Source organism: Thunnus thynnus, chromosome 14 (genome assembly GCF_963924715.1).
Source record: "Thunnus thynnus chromosome 14, fThuThy2.1, whole genome shotgun sequence".
NCBI lineage: Eukaryota > Metazoa > Chordata > Actinopteri > Scombriformes > Scombridae > Thunnus > Thunnus thynnus.
The window spans coordinates 24,725,412-24,745,779 of record NC_089530.1 but is presented as its reverse complement, the minus strand read 5'-3'; the positions used below and the strand labels follow the sequence as shown (position 1 = coordinate 24,745,779).

General features: G+C 37.7%; 1 protein-coding gene across 1 annotated transcript; it reads left to right on the top strand.

Moving 5' to 3' along the window:
* The first annotated feature begins 6,783 nt into the window (after positions 1-6,783).
* On the top strand, positions 6,784-20,331 carry LOC137197338 (gap junction alpha-5 protein-like). Its single transcript, XM_067610683.1, has 7 exons — positions 6,784-7,189; positions 10,555-10,681; positions 11,146-11,310; positions 12,498-12,788; positions 14,133-14,198; positions 14,305-14,453; positions 17,210-20,331. Exons 2-7 carry the CDS (start codon positions 10,613-10,615, stop codon positions 17,667-17,669), a joined length of 1,200 nt encoding a protein of 399 aa, XP_067466784.1. The 5' UTR covers positions 6,784-7,189; positions 10,555-10,612; the 3' UTR covers positions 17,670-20,331.
* The last annotated feature ends 37 nt before the right edge of the window (positions 20,332-20,368 follow it).

Below are 20,368 nucleotides of genomic sequence, written 5' to 3'. Positions count from 1 at the left end.
TATTGTATGGGAAACAAACTTGAATCCCTCCTATAGCATTCTTAAAATTTAAGAAGATTGAAGGATAGGTTTGGACTTTTTCAAGTCTATCTCAATACAACATTCAAATGTCAAATGTTATTAGAGGGCGGAAATTATTTGTCCTATCATAATAGCCATAAAGCAGTCCCTTCCTGTCAGGTGAAGAATCAGATGAATCTCTAACCGGTCTGCAGAATTACACTGAGTGTGTTTTGCCAGTTATCAAGTGGCTCCACATGATCACAGCTGATGGAGGCCACTGTGATGATGAGAACTGATGAGACGTCCCAAACTGATTTACTGCACAATAGTTGACACTTCATATGATGTGCACTGTCTGTGTAGATTAGTCACACGCCTTTCTATAGATGCCTGTTCTTTGTCAAGCTGTCAACATATCCACATTTCTATTTATTTTTTGAGACATTGCGTGTACAAATCTATTGATGAGGAGGTTCACACAGTGCGACACCTGCTGGTCATTTTTTGTAACTACTTTTGGCGTGCTTGCTGTTGGTTCTATGCCATTGATCTTTGTAATTATTGATGACAGACTTTCTCTTCAGAGTTTCCTGAAGAAAACATAATAAAGTGCTTTCATTTTCAAAATAGACATGATGCATTATTGTCAATCAGCTGCACATGATCCAGCCATACAAAAAAACACTGTTGCATCACTGCAATTGAAAATGAAAGACGTGTTCATCTGATATGGAAGACATTTTTATTATCATTGTAGGTCATAAAACAACTCTCAGTAAGAACATGATAATGAATTATTATTCAATTATAATCATCAATTATTAAAGGCTGAAGGGCATCATGTTTCATCAATGTTTGGGCCTCAGAGCTCGAGATTTAAAAGCCAGCTTTCCCCAGCTCCTGCAGGCTCTCCTCTCTACTCTGCCAACCAGCCAACATGTTTCTATGTACAGTATTATAAATAACTTTGCAAATATATTTAACAGCCCAGTTTCTGTAGGGATGGATAGCATTTTTGTTTAATATCTTTTCTCCTGTTTCTGTTAAGAGTTATGTCAGTGATTTGTATTTTTGTTTCTTTATGTTTAAATAGGTAATTTTAGGTTGATTAGCTTTAGTTCTCTTTTGTTTGTTATTTTGCTGTTAACTCAACCTGAAACCACAACTATGAAGTAAACATTTAAAAGGCTGCAAAAACCCTAGTTGTTGTCCCTCGTTCTTCTGCTTCTCCCAGTTTAAAGGCCCCTAATGATAGACCCACAGAGGTGTTTTTGCCTATTTTGCTTGATTAGACCTCTACTTAGGAGTGTGTGGGCCTGTATAGACTGTCTTTGATTGACATCTCCCCTAAAGAAGTAAATGCATTTCCAATCCACTGGAGATAGAAATATGAACGTATATTCAGACCATACAATATATATTTCTAAAAAAAACACAGCAGTAGAGTGGACGAAAGAGTTACTAAGTTTCATTCAGCGTATTCTGCTCATTTTATAATGATTTTTTTAATTTTACAACAGTTGGACTGTAAAAATGCAGATAATGTCTACAGTTAATATCTGTAAAAAAAAATTTAAATTCTCTGTAGAATATTGAAAGGGTTTTTGTGTTTGTGTTTGGCAACTTTTGCTGCCAGACTTTTTAGCATTTTTTTTACTTTTTTTTTTTTTTTTACACTTTTTTTTTACAAGAAATTTAAAGTTTTACTGTAAAAAAACAGAAAGTTGCCTTAATTCAGTAACAAGATTTATTTTTTGTATTTTTACATAGAATTCAATGTAATTAACATTCAAGACCACCAATATTCCATTATATTAATTTACAGATTACAGCTTTTATTTTATGAATGTGAATATTTTTAATAAAAATAATTTGCTGTGATTTTATGGCATTTACACTTAATGTAGAAAAAAAAACTGTAAAATAATACAGTAAATTTCTGTGACAAACTTTTTTTTTTTTACAGTGCAGCTTTACTTTTACATTTCCAAGAGCATCAATATTGCTGATAACAACAGAGACAGGGAAGAAACATAAAATACATAAAAGTTAGTTAGATGAGGAGAGTGGATTTGAGAGTTGAGAGCAGAGAGTTGAAGGAGAGCATGTAGAAAAGTATAACGATGTGTTTTCCCCTCAAACAAACAAATAATTAAAAAAACTGGTCATTTGAGGAGCAAATTTCCCAAAGTCCTGCCACATAAATAGGATTAGAGCGCCAGTACTTTATGTTCTGCATATTCAAACTAATCATTAGCTCATTGTGGACAGGATGTTTTTGTCTGTTCTCTCTCTATCAAGTATTTTAATTTCAGTCAAGTTCAACTTCGTACTTCTTTTCCTGTCTCTCTCTCTGTGGTGACGGTCAGCTGTGTATCAGAGGAGGTGCTGAAGTTCAGATAAACCCACCCAGCTGGTGTGTGCTGCAACACCAATGGAGCGCTTCCTAAAAATAAAGCAGGGAGGTCAGCCAGAGTGTGTGCACATTTGCATGTGTGTGTGTGTGTGTGTGTGCTCTTTTAAGGGAAGGTATTTTATCTTTCTTAATGATAGCAGAGGTGTGATACATGCACAGACACATTCACACAAACATGAATGTGAGGTCTGATAACTAAAGAGGAGATGATGACAAGAACTAGAGGTCTGCTCACACTCTTTCCTCGTGTCTCTACATAATGCAGCCTCTCTTTATTTCAAAACAGAACAAGAGATGATCCATTATTAGTCCGTTATAAACATGCTGTTTATAAACCTGTCTAACATCATTTATAGAGCACGAAAGCTGCAAATAATGAGTATATTTGTCATGTCTTCAAATTTCTTAAAGGATAGGTAACAAAAAGAAGGACTTTGGAACTAGAAAGACTGTAAAGTTGAAGGATATCTACTTGATTTAACTCATTTGGACGACTGAAGCTTCATATTAGCTTCAGATAAACTTTTAAATACATTTTTGCACAGAAGGAAGACTGTGGATTTTGTCCCCCATCACTTACATTGTAAGTGCATTATGAAGGGATCTTCTAATGGTCAGTATGAACAGGAGGAATGATTACAGCAAGAAAAAACTATTTCAATGTTAATTTCGGCACCAGACTGTTGTTTTAAGACAAACTTGGAAAATAGTGAACCCGCCCATTAAGATATTATTTTACAAGAAAGGCAGGAAATCCTCAAATCCCAAAAGTTTAAACCAGAGAATGTTTGGATTTTTTTGGCAGATACACAACTTGAATGTATCATTTGTTGTAATTTAATTGCCTGTCAATTGTCTAATAATAAATAATAATTAATTGACAATTGTTTCAGCGCTATAGCACAAAGCATCATGATATGCTTCATAAACTACTTAAAAAATGCAAATGAAAGTATAAAATGAGTTTTAAAGCAGCGCTACAAACTAGAGCTGCAACAAGGAGTCAATTAGTTTCAATTTTGATAATCATTTCGTTTTGAGTCATTTTTAAAGAAAAAAATGCTAAAATTCTTTCATTCCAGCTTCTTAAATGTGAATATTTTCTGGTTTCTTGAGTCCTCTCTGACAGTAAACTGAATATCTTCTGGTTGTGGACTGTTGGTTGGGAGAAAACAACTAATAGATGAATCAGGAAGATAATCCAAAGATGAATCGATGAAGAAAATAATTGTTGGTTGCAGCCCTACAACAACGACACTCTTCCCTGAGGTTGAGTTTGTACTTACTGTAGCTTGTGAACTGTGACAGTTTAAAGATCGCCTCCAGACATGTTTTACAACATATACAAATATTAATTTTCATGCCATATTCCAGGCTCATAATGGCACTGCTCATAAAAATCAATGTTATATAAAAGTACTTGTCGCAGTTTTACAAGATAAGAAGCAAAACAAAACTATGACAGACAGTATTTTTTGTTTCGTTTGAGATGCTGAGTAGCTGCTTTGAAATCTCATCAACATCTGATGGTAAACATGATATATTTCTTATAATAGTTCAAATTAAAATGTAACTAAGATGTGATTCCCCTTGAATCGGGTGATTTGCATCCAACTCCAGATCGTTCATTGATAGTCAGTATATTTTCTTTTCTTCATAAGAATTGGAAAGACAATTTGATAAGATACTCAGAAATCAGAGTCACTATCAGAATTAAACGAAATTATACACAATTCTTTGTGAAATGTCACTGCTAAATTGTGCTGAACCAGTAGAAAATGGGCAAATTTCTCCGAGGTGTTTGTGTTAAATTACACACCATCAAATATCTTGTAAAATCTTGTTCAATGAAATGAGTGTCAATGAGTTCGTTGGATCAAATTCTCCCAAATTCAGGTCAGGATGGCAGAAACTTCCACAAAACGTTTCATTGAAGTGGTTGTGAGTTCGACCCATCACCTGAAGCTGTTTGGAACAGAAGATAAAGCCTTTTGTCGATCCTGTAAAGTTGTGCAGACTTTGTGAAAATCTCTGTTGAAAAGTTCAGCTTTGATGAAGATCATGTGTTGAAGAGGAAGGCTTTTTTTTTTTATAGCCAAAGATTAAAAACTGAAGTGAGCTTTCAAAGCATGTGAAGCTTTCCAGTGTTTTATTGCTCATGTTTGACCTCGAGGAGCGTTGCTACGATCACTGTATGACTAATTAAATAACTTTCATGAGATTGGAGGTCACAGTTCATTTGGACAGACGACTTCACAGTTCAAGCATAACGATCAGCATACAACAATAAACTTAAACTAAACTGCTTCTGGTTGTGTGGTTTTGCTCCCTGTCTGTTTTTTTACTGTCACATGGTGAAACCGCTGTTTCAGATGAATCAAGGGGAACTGTACCCTTCACAACAACACACACACACACACACACACACACACACTGATAAAAGCCCCGGAGGAAACCAGGGCGCATTTGACACTATCACAAGTTCTCTGGAAAAAAAAAGACATAGCCTCTAAAAACTTTCCATGCTGATTAAAGAAGCCTGGAGCTTTATTCTGTCATAATATTTGACCTCTGTGTCATCCCAGAGTCATGAACTGGCTGTGATCTGGCACGTCCACTTAAAGTGTGTGTCATACCAACTTTGGTGATATTGTTTCTTTATTTAAAGGCAAACAAAGGACTCTTAACTGAACTCAAATCTAAGTGACCTGAGTTGAACTGCACTTGGATTTCAATACATTCATAACTGAATTGAACTGAGTCGGAGTTGCATTGAACTGAAATGAGACTTACTGAATGCTAATATGCTGATATTTAGCAGGTATAACTGTGACCATGTTCACCTTCTTAGTTATGGGTGTTAGCATATGCTAATTAGCACTAAACACAAAGTGCTGCTGAGGTTGATGGGAAGGTCTTTAGGTCACTTCTGCAGGTATTTGTTTATATTTGTGGACTCCCGTTATGAATATCATCACTTCATCCTGAGCATGAATGTATGAACCACATGAGGCATTTCAACCAAAAACCACTAATGTGATGATGCCTGAGGAAAAGTCGAGGGAATTACCAAAGTCATGCAGTCAGCGCATCAAACAAGGACGCAATCCCTCACCGGCTTCCCACCCATTAACACTGTCTGTAAAACATCAAACATTAAATACTTAAGTTTTTATTTCAAGTTAATTCAACTTCAAATGTCTAGTTTTCATTTTCAGACCATTTCTAAACTGACTTCTGAAACGAGTTCACCTGCCTTGAATTCCTTCGACTTGAAATGAGTTTAATGAACGAACTGCTGAGACTTCACTAAACTCGTTAAATTAAGTTTTTAAAGAAACACAATCAGCATATTGGCAGATTTCCCAGCATGCATTGTTTATGACTTCTCCAAACTCTCCAGACTTAAGAAAACATACATCATGGAAACTTGCTGTGTGTCTTTAAGACATGTTAAAATAAGTCATGAATGTTTCTTTTTGTTACAGTGAAAACAATGCAAACCACAATGGAGATCAGTATCAGTAATTCACTACCGCTGTACATTTTTAACTTAATTAAGTCACTATCAGCAGCTTTGTGATTGTACAAAGTGGTTCTAGCAGCTCCAGAAATTACGGTTTATGTGGCAAACTGAGAAAATGTAAATGTAAAGCAAATCTGACTGTGAGTTGTTGTCAATGTGACTGAACACTTGTTGATTCAACTTAATACCTCAAGTGTGATGAAGAGTGATGGAAGCTGATTTTTGGAATTAGGGAACAAGAATGAGAAAGCCACAAAAATGCCAAAAAAATGTTTGTCATGATTTACTGAGAGATACAGAAAATTTGCTCTTATCACCTCTTGAGATAAACACTAGCTGACAGAAATACACAAGAATTTAATTTACCGACTTTTTGTAAATCTGTTAAAAATACAAGCTGAACTTGGATGGAAATTATCCACCACATTCAGGCACAAAGTGTGTTCAAGCTGCACAGTGTGGTTTGAAAGTGGGAACTGCGTTTATATTTTAAGTTTTCAAACAGTCACAGCAATTAGCTCAGTGATTAGAGACCGAGGGAGACAAAGGGAGACGTATAGAGAAGAATAGAGTAACAAATAGGAAGGCAGGACTGGAACCTGCAGCCATTGTGTCCTAATACAATATCTGACTTCCTTTAGATGGCAGACACCACAAACACACACAAGCACATACATGAGAGTTGAATAGCAGGCAGCGAGGCACCGGGCCGACTTCCTCTGGAGATGTAGACGATGGAGAGAGAGACACAGAGGGAGGGAGAGAGAGAGAGTGAGAGAGAGGGGTTGGGGGGGGGGGGGGGGGACAGGGTGGGAGGTTGGTACAAACGACACTCTCACACTCCTTTCAGTTCAGACCTCTGGACACAGACTGTGCTCTGATCTGTCTGCTGCTGGACCGTCACTCTGTAAACTCAAACTGACTCAGTTCAACCTTCTTTCTCTTTGCATTTATCCATCTCTCTGTCTGTCTGACTCTCTGCTGAGATCCTGAAGCTTCCTCAAGTTCAGACAGAAACTTGGACTTCACCACTCCAGACTGGAGACTCGCTGTTATACACTGTAAGACCACTGGAAGACATCTGGACCTGTGCAACCAAATCACACATAAACGTCTCCTGTTGCCGGTCACTGAGAAGTGCCTTGCTCAGCAACAACTGGTGAGAGGAAGAGGAAGAGGAGAGCAGCCAGTTTACCTACTTTGCTCAAGGCTGTAATCTGCACATCCCACTTATCCTAAATCAGGTAAAAAAGTGTGCATGTGTGTGTGTGTGTGTGTGTGTGTGAGTGTGAGGTGCATTATTTAACACAACATGAGGTCTTCAACTTGGTCTCCAGACATTTCTTTTTAGGCTAAAGTCACCATGTATTCACTTACAGATTCACTATCACCGATTTCAAGCATCTTCATTGAATCAATTTGTCACCTGATCAGATTAATTTCATTCATGTTTGGGTGAAAACTTCTCTGAAACAGAATTTTCAGACTTCTGTTGGAGTCAGATTTGTGAAATTTCTCCAATGTATCATTCAAACTGTCGAGGAATTTTAAAAGACCTCCCTCCCCCTCCCCCCCAGTAATAAAATGTGCAAAGACAGCAAACAATTACAGGTTAAACTGTGTGACGCTGTGGTCAGGAAGGAGCTGATGTCATCATGAAAGAAGTTCCCTTCTGATATCTGATATTGCATAAAAGACCAAATCAGTTTTCCTTCAGGAAGCCAGGGACAGACAGGTGTAATGAACATTGAAACAGGTTTTGCTGGCTGTAATTATTCTTCCTGTTCATATTGACCTTCATAATGAACTTACAATATAAGTGTTGGGGGGGACAGAGACACAGTTTTGGGCTAAAATGAAACTAAACGTTGATCTGAAGCTTAAATGAGGCTTCAGCAATCTGAGTCAGGAAAATAAAATGGATATCTGCCACATTTACGGTCTTTAGCATCAAATTCCTTCTTTGTGTTTCCTCGGACAGCGTTTTCCTGTTCAGCTGTAATGGAAAGATTATAACAAAAAGAGGAAATTAGGCACTTAAACGACCGTAAAGATATTGACTTGATTTGATTAATTTGGACGGCTGAAGCTTCGCATTAGCGTCAAATAATCTTTTAAATAAATGTTTGCATGGAAGGAGGACTGTGGATTTTGGCCCGCATCACTTACATTGTAAGTGCGTTATGAGATCTGCTAATGGTCAGTGTGAACAGGAGAAATGATTATGGCAAGAAAAATGTGTTGTTGATTTAAGACAGACTTCAAAAACTGTGAACCCCTCTTTCAACAAGATTCTGGCAAATAATATCTAAAGTAAAACTCATCACTGTATTATAATTTATTACACTTTAAAATGCATTGACAATAAATAAAACAAACAGAAAACCTTCTAAAACCCAAAATATAAACTTTCAGGAATTACATTTAAAAAAAACTGATTTATTTTGGTGGGTTTGAAAAGCTTTAAAGTGAAGAAAATTCACTCAACTCAGGTAATTTAATGTCAAAGTCGACATTAAAAATGTGAAAATCATCTAAATTAAATTAGACATTTTGTTTAGAACAATCTTACTTGATTTATTTATCGGTTTTGTTTCTAAACTCCCCCGTTTTTTGATGAATGTCTCACATTTTTATCTTCTTGACCTATGAATACTTATCATTGCTGATTATTAATAGTGTAAGTTATAAATATTTTTTATCGGATTAAAAACATCCTCAGGTCTGAGTGATGTCAGTGGTCCATCCTTAATTATTGTATACCTATTGTGTGTGTGTGTGTGTATGTGTGTGTGTATGTGTGTGTGTGTGTGTGTGTGTGTGTGTGTGTGTGTGTGTGTGTGTGTGTGTGTGTGCGTGTTATCAAGACAGGATGCAGAACAATACTGAGTGCTGGATAATGGGCACAGACACACACACACACATACACACCGACTCATACACACATATGCACACAAAGGTCAGGCGAAAGTCTATACAAGGAAGTAATATTGTTATTAATGATGCAGGGAGCACTTGTGAAAGACATAAATACACACACACATACATATATACACACACACACACACACACACACACACACACACACACACACACACAGTGATTTCAAAGTTTTTCGGTTTCTCAATAACAGGAAGGGAGGGGCATTAAAGGCTTAGGGGCATTTAAGAAATAAAAGAACAACTTAAAAAGTATCTTTGATTCGAGACTCTCGAGTTCTCTTAAGATGTGGTTTAAATGGCTTTTTTCTCTGCAGGCAGATAAAGTTCATCTTATCGTAGTTCTTCATCTATTATACGACGCGGATCCTGAAATAAAGTTCAGAAACCGAATGCTAAGAAGGTTAAAAGTACACGTTGAAGTTAAATGACATAGACAGAGAAAAGACAGCATCTATAGTGAAATGAAATGGTCAGTGATGTTTGTTCTGGTTAAAGACAAAATGAAACAAATCAATGTGATTAATTCTGCTGCAGTGAATTAGACGTTTAATGTACCCCTCCTCTCAATAATGTGTTTCCTCTCATTGTTCATTCGGATGTTCGAGCTTCTCTGTGCAGAATGATGTATGTGCAGAGTTGCTCAAGAGGGCAAAGTTTCTCTGTGCTCATCTTAAATCTGATTTGTGACATCACAAACAATTCGGAGCCAATCACTGTCCAGTATCAAATCTGTCCCTGAGAAATTACGGCTTAGCAGAAACTTTTAGTCTTGTTTGTATTTTACAGAGAAAAAATAGAAGTAGTAGTATACAATGCATTAATAAAATGCTGTTTGTGTGTTTGTGTGTGTGTGTGTGTGTGTGTGTGTGTGTGGTACCAGCAGTGTTTACAGTAGACGTAGTTTTCCTTCCCCAGAGGCAGACAGAGGGGGGAGTGTGGGAAAGCGAGAGTGAAGCTAAACTAAGACACGGGCATAGACGTTTTTATTAATGGGGTCGGGGGCCGGGGTGGAGAGAGGGATCATAGGGTGAAGATGATAAAAGGACTCATAGCAAAAAACCGACATTACATTAAACAATAGGCACAAACTGTATTCGTCAATTGTTCAATAGCAGATTATTTTCTAGAAATATTACTTGCTTCTCTTGAGCTGCCATGAAAAACTTAACAACAATATAATCTTTTTACTTCAGGGTCCCCATTTGCAACATGTACAGTCAATCAGAGACAAATTAAATCTGTGCACCTGAGTCTTTAATAGCATATCACAATTGCACATCCAACACATTTATCAGCTCTACTGTGAACTATTTGGACTATTTAAACTAATTTGGATGCAAATGACTGTAAGTTTGAACATTTCTAAGTTTTGTGTGCGATAATCCAAGTCACACTGGTCTGTTCTCAGAAATATATTCTAAGTTATTAACTTGCAAAATGAAGCAAAAAGACATGTTGTTTACTTTTTGAGCTTTCCTTAAATTTTCCTCTGCTTTTTCACATTTCGGGTACATAAATCATAAACATGAACAGAGTATTTGTGTGTTTATATAACTTATTTTGTTGAAATAAAGCAGGCATGAGTTCCTAAGACCTAATCTCATAAACTAATCAATGCACCACCTGACCCAGTCGCAGCTATGAAACCCATACGCTCTGTTCCTCAGGTGAATCTTGAAACCTGCTGAGTGATACTGAGAAATCTGTGCTGAGCTGTGATTGATTATGGCCGACTGGAGCCTGCTGGGAAACTTCCTTGAGGAAGTGCAAGAACACTCTACCTCCATTGGCAAGGTATCACACAAAAACACACACACACATAACCACACACAAACATTTATACACAAGTTGCATGCCAGGGCAGCAGCGAGGCACCAGTCTTCCAGACTTCCTCAGACATATACACACGCTCAATATAAATTAAACATCAATATATTTCCACATCATCCTGTTTATTTTGGGTATTCCAGACCCTGGTGTCTGAGTCTTCTTATAATAAACAGATATTAAGTTTATGTTCATGTGCGACATTTTAATACATCTTAGAAATGCTTCAGATATTGTTTAAGTCTAAAATATTCTAAAAAATCTCCCTCAAAATAAGATGACCAATCATTAATTAATGTTTTTTTTCACAGAAGTTATTTCATATTTGAAGCAAGATTATTGAAAATTATCCTTATTTGAATACCATATTTATTCCCATATTCTTTGACATGTGTGCTTGATGTACCTTTTTGTGTTTTTTTGCTCCACAGGTGTGGCTGACCATCCTGTTTATCTTCCGTATCCTGGTACTCGGGACGGCTGCTGAGTCATCGTGGGGTGACGAACAGGAAGATTTTGACTGTGACACTGAACAGCCCGGTTGCGAGAACGTCTGTTATGACCAAGCATTCCCTATAGCGCATATACGATACTGGGTAAGACACCTTAATGTCTGCAGCAAGGGAGAACATACAGATGAATGAGACATATAGTTGATGCTGTTATTTGGGTGTAATATCAACTTAAATAAAGGCCTGTTGCGGTGGTAAACACTCATACTTTATAGTATTACTGATCATTTTTAGGCAGGCTAGCAGCATGGCTTTTATCCAGAACTCAACAATTCCCAGAGGATGAATTTTAAAGGGACATATTATGCAAATTTTCAGGCCTATATATTTAATAATGGGGCTCTACTGGAATATCTTTGCATGTTTTACAGTTCAAAAAACTCCTTATTTATCTTATACTGACCCTTTATGCAGCCCCTCAGTTCAGCCTCTGTCTGAAACAGGCTGATTTAGCTCCTGTCTCTTTAAGGCCCGCCTCCAGGTGAGCCAACTCTGCTCTGATTGTTATTTCCTGAAGTTGTGTAACGGCCAACTTCAGGCCGTTCAGGAGACTACGTCAACAAACCATGCAACAGACTCGTTCTTCACTCGTCAACTTCTCAAATACTGGACATCTGTACATGTTCGAGTCAGAATCCGATCCGAAATATGAGAGCGGACAAAAAAACAGCACATGGGCATGGACGATGTGCCAACAAGAAAAGAAAAACAAGGCATTCAGAAAACTTTTTGACTAACAGGGAGCATTTTTACATAAGTTAACCTCAAGTTTTGGAACTTAAACCATGTTTAGCAATGACATCTGACATCATAACAGTATATAAATAACAGAAAACCAGAAAAAGCATAATATGTCCCCTGTGATGGATAAAATATTAGGAGCAGTTTCCAATATAATACACTCCAGTACACCACCACCACCCACTACAACATCAATAATAAACACAAAGCAGAATAATCACCTTTCTGACAATGTCAACAAAAACTGAAAATGTGTAAGCTTTGTAAAAATAGAATTTATGGCAGAGCTGTTGTATTGGATTGCATTAAATCGCACAGGTGATCCTAATAAGGTGGCCAGTGTGTGTTTACTATTAACACTACCAGAAATATCTAAAATAAACTGATGCATTCAAAGAAACTCCTACATCTGAGATTTATGAACAGTAACTCTTTCTGCAAGAAAACATCTAAAAATTAGGTTTGATTTTGCTTCATTAACCTTTAACTGAAATGTTTTTAATTATAAATCTCACCCGATGTCTTCCCAGGTGCTCCAGATAGTGTTTGTGTCCACTCCCAGTCTGATCTACATGGGCCACGCCATGCACATTGTCCGCAGAGAGGAGAAGAAGAGGAGCAGAGAGGAGGAAGGGGGAGACGGGGGAGGGGGAGAGGAGGACCCGGGAGGGGGAGAAGGAGGAGGAGAGAATCACGGAAGGAAAGGAGAGAAGGACGAAGGAAAGGAAAAAAGAGAAAGTCCAATAACGGGTCGACTCCGTCTGAGGGGAGCGCTGCTGCAGACCTACGTTTTGAGTATACTGATACGAAGCATCATGGAGGTGAATACTAATATTAACTCCACTGCAAATTTTAGCCTCTTTCAGCTCATTGCTTTGGTTTTGTGGTTCATTTACAGTTTGGTTCAAGGGGAACATCTAGCAGCTAAAGAGGAGTTGGTGAGGACCAAACCAGAGCTAAAAGTAGAACTAGTATTGGACTTAAAGTCATTAGGTGACAAGATATTAGGGGTGTGCCTGAATACAAATACATTATTCAGCAAAGCACAAATAGTGGGTTTTATACGAATATTTGTTTCATACAAATATTTTAAAAAGTATTTGTTGGGGGTGTTCTCCAGAGATAAAGTTGAGCTACTGACACAAGCAAAGTGCTCTTAAAGCCTCTCCATAACCTGTTGTTCCCCTTCTCCTTTCCACAAAGTTAGGGTGTAAAAAATAGGCAATAAATGAAAAGTGAAAATCAATAATTGCCTTTGAAGTTCCTCCCTACACGTTACACGGTGTGCTGTGTCTGTGTTATGGGTGTACAAATAGATAGGTCTGGCTGCAATGAGGTGATGAGTAAAGTTTTAGCTCAGTAATCATAATAATTTTCTAAAATTAAAAGTGTAATAAAAACAAAAACAGGATTTTTAAGCCTCTTTCCACTTTTATTCGAATACAAATACAGATACAAATAATTTTGCTGCCTCAACAAATACAAATACAGATACAAATACAAATACAAGTACAAATACAAATACTGGGATCTCTGCACATCCCTACAAGATATACAACTAAAAATGATTGCTTATGTTGCTCTGTGTCTGCTGGATGTAAATAGACATTTGCTAACATGTTAGCCAGATGATCGACCTTATGGGAAACTCGCGACCATGGATGCATTATAAGAACTGGATACCGGACTCAAAGATGGCGCCTTAATCAGTCAAATGAAAAATGAAAAACACCAAATACTCGGTGCATAAGCCAAAATAGTTTTTAGCTTTGGGGTTTGCTTCTGCGTTGTGCAGCCCACTGGTCCTATAAAATAGATTTTAATTAATATTTTTTGATGTAAAATGATGTATACTGTTTGATTTCAGTTGGAAAAAGAAAATGGCTGTGTACTCTGTACTGCATGTATATAATTTCATAGTTTTATGACTTTGTATTGCCTTACGCAAGAATCTTATCTTCTAATCAAATATTCAATTATATATGACATTACAGGATATTATATAACATTTTAATATAATGACGTCATATTTGAACCAAAGTATACTGACAGAAACTGAGGTAAATAGAGAAGGGAAGTAAAAGAAAGAGGCGGTGAAAAAAACCTGTAAACGTGCGTATAAAACTATAAATGAATGTAGCTGACTGTGACTGGCCTCCATACAGGTGGTGTTTCTTTGTCTCCAGTACTTCCTGTATGGGATCTTCCTCAATCCTCTGTATGTCTGCCAGGTAAAAAAATATATATATATCAAAACATTATTTTAAAATGAATTTATAAAACATCGTATTCAGACCTGCAGTCGTTTTCTCTCTGCTCTCTCTCTCTCTCTCTCAGGCCAGGCCGTGTCCACATCCAGTCAACTGTTATGTCTCCAGACCAACAGAGAAAAATGTCTTCATAGTGTTTATGTTGGCTGTGTCGGGGGTCTCTCTGGTCCTCAGTGTCCTGGAACTGTATCACCTGGCATGGAGACACTGCTGCAGGTGGGAACTGCATATTACCAACATGACTGCAGTTAGTTTAAGAATAAGAGTGTCGTCTGTCATTATATGTCAAACTAATAAAACCAACCAGGGGTGCTGTTTCTGGATGTCGTCAATTTGCATCTGGATTTTTAGAGTAATTTCCTATTTTCCAGACACATTTCATAAAAAAGATTTCCTGCATGCTGATGAAAAACTGGAAGATGCAAAAGAATCTATCTGCAAAAAGCAACGCAGTGAAAAATGGGACAAAAAGTGAACATTTCAGCCAAAGAGCCATCGTCAGCACAACTTACAGACCACAAGTATAGACTATTCTTAACTATTTTCCAGACATCCATTAGTTTCAGATTGTGCTTTTACCTTATGGAAATCAACTTGTAGTTTTGATACAAATCTGACATAAATATTCCAACATATTTATCAGTCAAAGTTCATAATTGTTTGTTGTCTGTTAGTTAAAGGAAGCTTTGAAATGCAAGACCTAATATCTGCTGCTGAACAACAATCTAAAATTATAACGTTCATTGTCACTTATTGCCATTTTTGAGATTTGAGTTTTACAACAAAACAGCCTTTTGTTCGAATTGTTTATTTGAAAGCACCAGCAGACCTTTTTCCTCTCCCAGCCAAGCAAAAATAATCTCATTTCAAAAAAAATGAAGACATAGATGTTGAGAAGAGTGAGACTGAAAGGGTTAACCTGCCAGTGCAGGAGGGAGGAGGAAGTGAGCAGCCCATAAAAGAGGACGAGGTTCTGGTGTGAATCCTTTTCTGGACCTTCAGCTCCTTTGTTTGACTGTGTCAATATAGAAAATAAGCTATCAATCATCTTCAATATTCAAACTTCACAATAAACTATTAATTGGATGGGATCTCTTCATCTCGTGCTCTTTGTGTCTGACTGCACACCCGCAGTGTTCAACCTTAACCTTAAACCAGTGCAACACTTCTGTCATCAGTCCTTTTTTTACAATAGATGATATAAATGTTCAAGTTGATTTTTAAACTTGATTGAAACAGATGAGAACTGAGGCTACATTTAAATGGGAGGAAATAAATCTTAAAATGTATGCTGTCAGTCGTAGGCAATATGCAATTGGACTCCACTGGTTTTACATATGAAGGTAAATTTACTCATCATGAGGAGTCATCAGGGTTATCGCAGCTTGGACACAGTAAAACCTGTGATACAAGCTCAGAGCATGACGTCTTGAATAATAACTGGTTAAATTAAAAGCATAACTACTCCCTCACTAAAAAAAAATCATCTTCCAGCTGTACACAAGATGTCTCTTATTTACATAAGTTAGTCTATTCTTAATGTACGTGCACTGGCTGCACATTCTCAGTTTCAACATCACACTTGTATAAATAAAATACTGGACCATGATTGGCTCCAGACTTGTTGTGATGTCACAAATCCTGTTCGTATGTACACACGTCTTTAACTCACATTTAAGGTGAAACGTGAGCACCTTCAGCAGATGAATGTGAAAACAGACTCTGCACAGTGAAGCTCAAACATCCAAGTGAAGTAACAATAAGCAAAACTCATTTTTGAGAGGAAGTGGACTTTAATGTGTCTGTAAACTGCTACAGTCTAGTTTAAAGATGCAAAACCAGAGTGAGTGAACTTTTATATTCCGATTATTACTTTGTCACATGCTCCCAGTTTAAGGAAGGGGATATGGTTATGTTGTGGTGTTTTGGGTTCATGTTATTAGTAAAGAGTGAAAGGTATTCACGTGTGGGCTATAGAAATATAAGGATTTGTATTGCTTATTTAGGTGGAGAAGCTCTTTGTATTAGTTTTTTTCAAATAGGATAAAAAAACAAAGCTCTTGCAACATCTTAAGAAGTACATTTCCTACAGTTACGAGTCCTGTAACTATTTTAAGCCTTCAGTGATTCAGCTTTTACTTCCTGTCAATAACCTTTAAGACCAAACTGTGTGAGACAAATAGCCTGCTGACCTGAGACATGACTGCCCACGTCTTCTGAGTATGATTAGCCAACTTCAAATACTTTTACAACTTAATATCAGCCTCACATATGGGTTCTACAGTTATGCATACCATCGTTTCACAACCTCGTACTGTAGCTCATGGTGCAGTTAAAGGACAGGTTCACAGTTTTCCAAGTCTGTCTTAAAACAACAGTCAGGAGCCCAAATTAACATTGAAACAGATTTTTTCTTGCCATAATCATTCCTCCTGTTCATACTGACCATTAGAAGATCCCTTCATAATGCACAGAAAATCCACAGTCCTCCTTCTGTGCATAAATGTATTTAAAAGTTTATCTGAAGCTAATATAAAGCTTCAGCGTCCAAATGAGTCAAATCAAGTAGATATCTTTCAATGTTACAGTCTTTTTAGTGCCAAAGTCCCTCTTTTTGTTACTATACTTCCACCGCAGCTCAACAGGGAAACACAAAGAGGGAATTTGATGCTAAAAAGACTATAAATGTAGCAGATATCCACTTGATATGACTAACTCAGACTGCTGAAGCCTCATATAAGCTTCACATCAACTTTTAAATCCGTTTTTGCACAAAATGACTGTGTGGACACACTGAGGATTTTGGCCTCCATCACTTATATTGAAAGCACGTTTGAAGAGGATCTTTTAATAGCCGGTATGAACAGATGAACAGGAGGAATGATTACAGCGAGGAAAACCTCTTTCACCGTTCATATTCACTATTAATCTAATTCTTTATGGTAAAAATTGTATGAACCTCTTTGTTGCAGGCGATTACTCTTCTCCAGGAGGACCGTCACTCCCGCCAATGCTTCGCCGGCTCGGCAGCTCTCTCTGTCTCCTCCGCCACCATCAACGCCGCCTCCAGATTTCAACCAATGTGTGACTGGCTCCTCGCACTTCCTGTCACTCCCTTTCCCCAACCACCGCTTAGCTGACCAACAAAACTCAGACAACATGGCCACCGAGAAGCACAAAATGGCCTCCTCTGCGGAAGACGAAAATTTCCTCCAGATGAACTCCTACTCACCCGCATGGCAGAAGACCGGCAACGGTCAGATCCAAGACGACGAATACCTGAGGGCCGACATTGGCTGCTACAACCCTGGGACCAGGGAGATCAGCTGCCCTCAGATCCAAAATGGAGGGCTCTATCAGAAAGACAAACGCAGATTAAGCAAAACCAGCGGAACAAGCAGCCGAACGAGAGCTGACGACCTTGCCGTTTAGAAATAAGGCAGAAACGGACAAATTTAACTACTCACACACATGTATGACCTTTTTATTCACAATATCACATGCAAATGATACATATCACTACACAAAACCTCCATTTAATCCTGTCTGTTTTGTTCTCACTGTCATTAAAACAAACCGCTTCTTCTGATATATGGTGGCCTTAAGAAAAGACACAAATGGAGAACTTGAAGATGACATTAAATTCCTGACGGCTGACACGAAGACACTGACCGGACTGAAGCTCGTCAGATTTGCAGCAGAGTGTGTTGATGCGTTTTGAATGTGCAAACTTGACACTGTTATTGGTCTTTGGAGTCAACTCTAAAAAAAACTACAGCTCTTCGGGGACAAAGATCATGTCACGCAGCGCAGCGCTTTGGCTCATTGACGTGTTTTTAATAGTTTTTGGGTGACAGCAGCAGAGGTCTACGGCACAGAGGAATGAGATATATCAGGCTCTGGATACGCACACAATAATTGTTTGTCATTTGGGGTCCTCTGCATGTAATTAGTAGGAAAAACCAGAACATTGGCCTGCCTCCATTTTCCTGGAGAGGGAAAAACAGACCAACCCATTTGCTGTCTTCCAAAAGCTTTTATACCCTTTAACCTGCTGTCTGAAGCCAAACAGGGAGAGTCTCTGGAATTAGTGCCACTTTGACCCAGTTGGCATCGATCTCCCCTCATTCGGAGCCAAATGCTTCTCAATTCTACTCAATTTCTACAATGATATTAATCAAATTCATCCTCTCAAGAGGCATATTGTTAATGAGGTTGATAAAGAAGTAAACATTCCCTTCTATGGAACTGACTGACATTACACACAGACAGTTTAAAGGGGAAGTACACTCCTTCTTCTCCTAAAGGGTTAAGCAGGTCAGGGAATTAATGTCCCCCTACAGGAAACCTGTATGAGCAGAAAGACTAAACACAAGTGAACAAGTATTTCTCAGACTTTTGTTTCAGTTTAGGGGTCCTTTGATATAAAAAAAATTGAGAAACACTGTTTTAAATATTTGAAGTTTGAAGGAAGTACAGCAGTCTAACAAGCTGAATCCACCATCATGTTTTAAGTGTACTCAACCTAAGTGCCTTGTTGCCAAATACGTCACTCGAACGGATGATAAATGTACAGTAATGCCAAAGATTCACTTTTACTTTATGAGAAGCTTTCAACTTTATACGGCTGCATAATCCTTTTCTCTTTCTCAAACGTCTTCTGATCGCAGCTCATAGTTAATGTCAGAGGTTCACATCATGGCATACCGGGGCAGAAATGACAAATATGAGTCAGATGCTGCAACTTTAAGCAAACATTTATATATATATATATATATATATTAATAGATTATGAAAGTTTAAGTGGCCAAAAACTAACTGGATAACTTCTATCCTTCGTCTAGTTTTGTTCTACTGTTGACAAGCTGTAGCAATGCCTGTTATTTAGTGGTTGTTCTGATGGTTTACAGCCCTTGAATCTACCCAGGAAATTAACAACTGAGCCTTATATCTGTGGGAGTTACGACACTGAAGGTGTTCAGAGCCATTAGATGCCTCCAGCGACCAGCGTTATACCTGCGGAAACCGTGGAAACTCCGCTCACTCGTCCGAGAGCGTCGACTTCAACGTTCCGCAACAAAAACTGCCATAATTCTGTGAAACTGATACCAAAGAAAACTTTTGCTTGTCACTTATAGGCTGCTGTATATCCTAAGAGTCTAACCCGTCTTGAGCTTGTTTAAGTTTTAACTGCAGGAGTGTCTGGTTGATAGAGACGTTAGTCCAAACCATTTCATCAGTGGATGAGAATGTGAAGCTTAAATGCATCAGATGGCATCTTGCCACCGGAATATTTTCACCATGTGTACACCGTATCGTGTGTGAGACACCGTAGTCAGTTTGGATGACCAGCGGTGAGTCTCTATACTTTATTGTATTGTGGCAATATCTCATTCTGGCTATGAGCACAGTGGACAACAATCTCTATAATCTGAAATATAGACTGTGCAGTCGCTTAACAGCACAGCAGACTACATATTATCAAGTGATCAGTGTGATTTAAAATTGTTGAATATTTCTTCTGTATTCGTTTTGTATTTATTATTCCAGTTTAATAATGTGAATGTTACACAAGTTTAAAAAAAAAACTTTGCAAAAACTTGGCACTGTTAGTCTGTTCTTTCTCTAAATGCTGCAACACACAGATAACATTCACAGTGTTGTTTATAGGGTGGAAACAGAACAAAGAAACACATTAGCCTGGAAGTACTCACCAGTTTGATTTCCAACATGCAGCAACTCTCTGGACTGTTTGTACCTCTGCAGGTTGTTGTTGTTGAAAGTTGAAACCTATTGCTAATATGTATTTAATCAAACAGCTGCCTTAATGTAAAGTACTTTTGTCACTGCTTGAACTGCTGGTGCATCGTCCCTGCAGTTTTTTTTTTCTTTATTTGTTATATTATGTTATGTGATACATGTGGAAAAGTCTCTAAAAGCACAATTTACAAAACTACTCTTGCTTTTGCTCAGTAACACTTCAAACCAAGTTCATTCACAGCGTTTGTTTGTTTAAGATGCAGGTTCAGTGAGGAGGCTAAATGGATATGAATTAGCAATTTGTAACTTCAAATAAATTATTTTCTCAAATCAATCACTTGTGTGACATGATTAATGGAGCAGAAACACAA